The 6899-nt window shown below is 39.3% G+C and overlaps 1 protein-coding gene across 1 annotated transcript; it reads right to left on the bottom strand.

The window, feature by feature from the left end:
- Window positions 1–4969: 4969 nt before the first annotated feature.
- On the bottom strand, window positions 4970–6899 carry LOC124282062. Its single transcript, XM_046718030.1, has 3 exons — window positions 6731–6899; window positions 5643–5716; window positions 4970–5173 (listed from the first exon to the last, which is right to left on the bottom strand). Exons 1-3 carry the CDS (start codon window positions 6873–6875, stop codon window positions 4970–4972), a joined length of 423 nt encoding a protein of 140 aa, XP_046573986.1. The 5' UTR covers window positions 6876–6899.

Genomic DNA, 6899 nt, shown 5'->3' with positions numbered 1-6899 from the left:
GCTCTTTTCCGCAGCCTGTGTCGGAATGACACGACTGATCACGATTGCGTAATCGTCCCAGGTGGGGCCCGATGGTGATACCACAAGGGGAGACCACCCCGATTGCTGATTAAAACGTTTTCAAAGATTCAAACTGGGTTTAACCCCCTGGATGGTGACGGGTTTTTTTTCATAAGGTTGAAAAGTGAACGTTGTGCGAGAATTGCGGATCTACGTACTGCTACAAAATTACAAATAAATGTAGCATATTAAATTTCCTATCCGATGGTATACAGCTGTAAGTATATAGGCGTCTCAATACAATTCATTATGCATGTATTCTGCTGGTAATGAAAAGGTTTTCAAAGATTCAAACTGGGTTTAGGCATTGTTCTTTTGAGAAATAGCAAAAGTGTTGGACATCGTGATGGGTCAGATTATGTTCTGGTCGGTTGGGTTGCCTAGTGGTTGAAGCGTTCGCTCGTCACGCCAAAGGTCCAGGTTCGACTCCCCACATAGGTACAATGTGTGAAGCCCATTTCTGGTGTCCCCTGTGGTGAGATTGATGGAATATTGGTAAATACTGTGTAAAACTAACTCACTCACTCACTATGTGTAATAGATTAGATATGACTAATACATATCTGATTGCCTATCAGAAAATTAGTTAGTCTGTACAGTCTCATTGGGAATAGAACTGTGTGATGTGGAATGTGCTACTGTAAAAGTAACTGACTGAGCCCAGTCACAGAACCTCGGACATCATGAGGCATGTGAAATTCCGAGTGGAATATTTGGTATGTTTAAAATGTGAGTACAGTATCACATGAGAAGGGCTTGAATTTCATGTTTAATCTTGTGTATTACTGTTTAAGTTCAAGTGTATGCAGTGAGGTAGAAATTAAGAGTGAAACGCTGGATTCATATTTTTCAGTTTGAATATTTTCTGCATGATTTAATGCCCAATGTCCATTACCAGGCGCTGTTTGTTATCATTAATTACAGAACACTGACACTGAAACTTGAATGGACGTAAACGGAATGTCAACACATATACTGTTTACAAAAACCTCTCCCAATGGCGATTTGAGGAAATCTTTCCTGCTACTCTTGCATCACCTGCATGACCAAGTTCGGTCAACGTTTTTGGTGGAATACTACAGTTACGAACATATCTCTGTCATGCCCCATACGTGCTCAGTAAGAGACAGGTTATGGATTAGTGCTGGCCAGTGGTATTTTATTGATGTTGTGCTGCTGGATGTGAACATTGGCAATTTGTGAACACAGGTGCTGTCGTCCTGAAAAACAAAATGTCGACCTATAAGTTTTAGTGGGTGTTGTGCTGCTGGATGTGAACATTGGAAATTTGTGAACACAGGTGCTGTCGTCATGAAAAACAAAATGTCGACCTATAAGTTTTTGTGGGTGTTGTGCTGCTGGATGTGAACATTGGAAATTTGTGAACACAGGTGCTGTCGTCCTGAAAAACAAAATGTCGACCTATAAGTTTTTATAGATGTTGTGCTGCTGGATGTGAACACTGACAATTTGTGAACACAGGTGCTGTCGTCCTGAAAAACAAAATGTCGACCTATAAGTTTTATGGATGTTGTGTGCTGGATGTGAACATTGACAATTTGTGAACACAGGTGCTGTCGTCCTGAAAACAAAATGTCGACCTATAAGTTTTTATGGATGTTGTGTGCTGGATGTGAACATTGACAATTTGTGAACACAGGTGCTGTCGTCCTGAAAAACAAAATGTCGACCTATAAGTTTTTATGGATGTTGTGTGCTGGATGTGAACATTGACAATTTGTGAACACAGGTGCTGTCGTCATGAAAAACAAAATGTCGACCTATAAGTTTTTATGGATGTTGTGCTGCTGGATGTGAACATTGACAATTTGTGAACACAGGTGCTGTCGTCCTGAAAAACAAAATATCGACCTATAACCTTTGAAAATGGCAAGGGCTGTCAGTATGTTGCTCTGATATAGTACCCTCCAGCAACCTTGCACAAAATGGATTGGACTTCAGTCAAGATACCACACCACACCATAAATGCCCCAACACCAAATCAACACCCAACACCTGGTTGACACTGGGTTAACGTTTATTTCATGGTCACCAGACACGACCACGCACCTCACGGATGTGCAAAGTGAATCGGGATTCATGTGAATTGCGATGAAGACCTTTTGGAAGGATGTTGGAGATGAGTCTCACAAGAAAATGTCAGGAAGTTGCCACAACAACATTATAATTAGACTAATGGTCTGAGTTCTGACATCGTTATCAACGATGTCTTTGCCAACTTTGATATTGATATTAATATTACGGTTGGTTGTAGATGTAGATGATGTGATGGTCCACCACGCTACGGATTACTCTGTCTATATCATGATGCTAACCCTTAACATCATCCTTCCTTCCCAGAAAAATGCCAGTACTTACAGAGGATGACGGCAGATTCAGTGGACTAGGGATCTGTGTATTTTGATTTGATTGTTTGTTGTTTAACACCACACTCAGCAATAGTCCAGCTATATGGCTATGATATGTAATTAATCAAGTCTGGGCCAGAGAATCAAGTGATCAACAGCATGAGCATCAATCTACGCAATTAGGACATGATGACATGCGTCAGTCAGGACGGCGATTCTAACCACCAGATTCCATTAGTCGCCATTTACGACAAGAATGGGTTGCTGAAGACTAATTCTAACCCGGATCTTCAAAGAGAGATCATATGTAACACGATATGATGGAAGATAAAAACGAAATACGTCATGAACGATTCATTTTTATTCTGAAAATCTTTGAGGATACAGTGTAGTGGATTCAGTTTTGTCGTTTTCACGTTTCTTCCATGTCTGCAACTTCCATTTCAGTTGGCTGCAAACCGTCTCCAGTCTTGACAACCTTTACGATAGTGTGGAGAAGTGTTTGTGAACTGAAACAAGAAAGAAATGATCACGTGATATGTACACCGGGACAATAAATAGGTTATCATACATCACAATATATCTTCGGGAAACACCAGCAATGTGTGAAGCCGATTCTTTATATGACGGCGGTCTGTAGGTGATCGAGTCTGGACCAGACAATCCAGTGATCAACAGCATGGGCATCATTCTACGCAATTGTGACACGATAACATGTGTCAAGCATGGGTTATTGGACACCAATTCTAACCCGGACCTTCACGGGTCCGTATTCATGTAATCAAATGAAACAACTGACTATGTTATTTCGCTTCAAAATGTTATGACCACGTACTCTGAAAATTAGAAAAATATTATTTTCATCCAAAGTTTAGTGACTACTTGAATGTTTCCATCACAAAACTGTAAAAAAAAACTGTTGTAGGCACAGTAACGGTTGCTAGGCAACATGAATTTACTTCAGAATGGCTGTTTATAGTTTGACATACTTACGATAATGTCAAACAGCAGGAGTGAAGTTTAGAGTTTTCTTTCTCCCTTTGCCAAACCAGTTCATCAGGGTCCTTACAAATCTGCCCAACATTGCTAAGCCATTTCGGCTGGGCCTTGAAATAATATCTGAGCCATTGGGATAAATAACCAGCCATCCTTTGAAAGTTGTGTGCGAAATGCCAGATTACCATATATTTCACACAAGCTGCTGTTAAATTGGTGATAACAATACTTGCTGAGCACAGCAATTGTTCTCAAATGCTTTAAAAGAAAGTAACAAAAGTATCATCTTGTCCAAAAATAGAAATATAGTTCTCCTATATTTACGACGAAAACAGGGGTTCCAAATGTCTACTCAATTCAGATTGAACCTAAAGCCTGTACCTGTACCGTCCTATGTGGTAAGTTTGCAACGTTGTCAGTTACAATAAACGTTGGCAATGCATCACAGGAGTCACTCTGAAGTCATCACTACAATATCAAACAGGTGTCACTATTTCTCTTCAAGTATAATCTAGTTGAGATTAATGATGTAAGGCATTGGGGTGGGAAGAAGTAATAGTCAATTTCTGCATACTTGAACCACAGGCAAACTGGGTTGCGCCACAGAGAGACTGCGACAAGACTGTGATTCCCAAATTATCAACCACTCCTTTAGTCAGGTCTTACGGCTAGTATCAGATACAGGGATATACCGTGCCAGGAAATTACAGAAAGTCAGTGATTGATATCATGAGCCACGACCCAAGCCGGGGTTACAGTGACATGCAATCAACTAAGTGATCACCACCTGATCCTTCAAATTGTCTCACGACAATCGCATTAAAATCAGATCTTAGTTGTCTTTTTCAGAGTTCACTTTGTTTAGTGGTAGCAAGAAGTGATATCTGACTTTAAATAAGTAGGTTCCTGTGTACTTCTAAATTTGGTGTGATATTTTCGATAATAGATAATACTGTAATTTTGAAATATGTACGTAAAGAAATTTCTTTAAATATAACTTTGTATGTGTAGACTTGGTCTCGTGTCAATGGTTGAAATGACGCCGAGTACTTACTACACATGACAGGAGTCTTTGGGCGGAGGCAAAATTCAGGAACTGACATTTGGAACCGACCATTTAATTTTCGGGGGAGGAGGGGGTTCCTGGGATTTTGAACTTCAATCTAATCGTCTGAACATGTTCTTAAGGAAACCACAGTGCAGCAATGTAACTTTTGTGGTAGACAACTCTTTTGTGCTGACTTATAACATAATTATGTGTAACATAATTATCTGTTTCTTTAATTTTCTGGGCCAGCTGATTTGTTTCCATAACATCCTAGTCCCAACACCTGAATATCAAATGGTCTGTTCCTGGAGTAAAGTACGAATGTATAAGACCCTTTCTTGAGGCAACAACGTTTATACATGCGTTTTACTTATATCATGATATGAAACAATAAAATATATTATCAACAATTAGCCAAAATAGTCAAAACAGATTGTCCGAAAGGTCCAAAAACTAGCAGTTCACACAACACAGGCACAACACACACATCCAAAGTCTATCTCTGTGTGAAGATACTCTGGAACATGTACTTCACACAAGACACGAGGACAGCCGAGCATGACTGGGGCTGCTTGGGTTCTTCACCAAGATCGATCTCCACAACTTGAGGACGGGCTCTGGAGGCAGGGACGGGGAGGGAGGTCAGGGGGTCGGGCAGGGAGTAGAGGGGGTTGACGGTGATCGTGAAGACACCAGAACGCTTTTAGAGAGGAAAAAGATTTCGTTAAAACATTGAAATCAGTAATAACTGATAACTTAACGTAAAAGCTTTCTGGTGGAAGACATGAAAAAGTCCTTTGTACACTGTTTCACGTAGATATTTTCATTGCGTTAGTTGCTAAAATGTGTCCTGATTATAAGAAGTGTCACTTTTTTATCAGTCATGTCACAAAGATTATCTAATTGGATAGTAACGAATAGAACCTATCTGGTGTTGGGATGACAAGAACTTGTTTGAACGGTATACGTGTGGGTCTCTCGAACAGATAGCCTGCACAGTGACTATACTTTCCTGACTTTCATGCCTAAACAATTTTTCTAAAAGTTTTTCTTGATATCTTTTCATAAAATTCCATATTTATCAAAACAATAACTCGTTTCAAACTGTTTCTCGAGATTTCTTTGTTCTTATAGGACACTAAATCAACTGGGGCCTATGGATGACCTACAGGATCAGGGACTGGGAGAGACTTTTGGGAGACGGGGGCCTGGTAGGTCCTAAACCTGTGGAGATCGTCCAGAGCTGGAATGGAATACATGTTACACTAATATATAAACTACATCAACACCGTGCAATCTCAATGCATTGTCTCAATACTATACACTCATTTGCTATAGACTTAGCTCGAAAATGGACTGACATCACTGTAAGAATCATGGTGATTGTTGTTTTGTTTTTCATTGTTTGTCGTTTGTTTCTTGGGTTCGGTTTCTTTTGTTGTATCTGATGCTTTTGTTTTTTAATAATTTTAAATTTCTTTAAATTGGTCTTGGACATATATGACAAAATTTCTCTCCTTGATACAATTGTTACTTACACTGTGGAAGGTGCTAGAGTGGAATCTCAATGTATTGTGTTGATAGTATTGATTGTAGACTTTACCCGAAAACGGACTGACTTTACTGTAAGATTCGTGGTGTTTTGTTTATTGTTAGGTGGTTGTTTGTCTGGTTGGTTTTGTTTAGTTTTTATACTTTAGTTGAGGTAAAATGGTCTGGCCAAAATGGTCTTGGACATGAAAAACTACCTGCCCTGACACAACTGTTACTTACAAGTTGGTGTATGAAAACCTACACTACCACTGTAAATATTATTATTATATTATGTATACTCTAAGAAATATATTTCAGGGAATCCTGAGAAGTTCAACTAGTAGTAGCCAAGGGAAGAAAGGAGGGCATTGATCGGAATTTACCGTCGTCATGATACGTAAACACATATCAATATGATCTTACCATAGGAATTTATATGTTACATTGGATGTTAATAACAGAATTCACATCGTTGAGATTACTAATAAGGGAGTTTACAAACCCTTTACAGAAATACTTTTAAGCGTCCCATCAACACCCATTCGTTTAAACATTTGATCATTTGTAACACAAATAGAAATTTATGAACATAAACAAGAGATCGGCGAATGAACTTTCTTCCTTTTACTCAGTATGTCAGTCATTTGTTTAACCTTTTATTAAGAAATTAAGAAATGAACATAAAAAAGCAAAATAACTTCCCACACACGCCACTACTAGATACCTTGATGATAGGCCAAAGCAACAGAAGCATACATCGTGCAGAACGTGAGATACGTGCGGGATAAACAGCGAAATGTCAACACTGACGTGGAAACAAAGTGTAGCATCAACAACCAAAATGGCGTCGTGTAAATAGCGGTCTCCATGGAGATCCGTTAGAGGTCGTCTCT

Source organism: Haliotis rubra, unplaced genomic scaffold (genome assembly GCF_003918875.1).
Source record: "Haliotis rubra isolate DU_JTF1 unplaced genomic scaffold, ASM391887v1 Scf292, whole genome shotgun sequence".
Classification (NCBI taxonomy): domain Eukaryota; kingdom Metazoa; phylum Mollusca; class Gastropoda; order Lepetellida; family Haliotidae; genus Haliotis; species Haliotis rubra.
Note: the sequence above shows the minus strand (reverse complement) of the source record. Positions and strands in the feature narration are given on the sequence as shown.

What these genes read in the sequence shown, in the direction of transcription:
- LOC124282062 (XM_046718030.1), bottom strand. Translation starts at nt 6,875, where the DNA reads ATGGAGACCGCTATTTACACGACGCCATTTTGGTTGTTGATGCTACAC. An exon ending in TGCTTTGGCCTATCATCAAG is followed by an intron (nt 5,717 to 6,730) that starts GTATCTAGTAGT and finishes ATTCCATTCCAG; the next exon opens with CTCTGGACGATCTCCACAGG. An exon ending in CTCTCCCAGTCCCTGATCCT is followed by an intron (nt 5,174 to 5,642) that starts GTAGGTCATCCA and finishes CCTCTCTAAAAG; the next exon opens with CGTTCTGGTGTCTTCACGAT.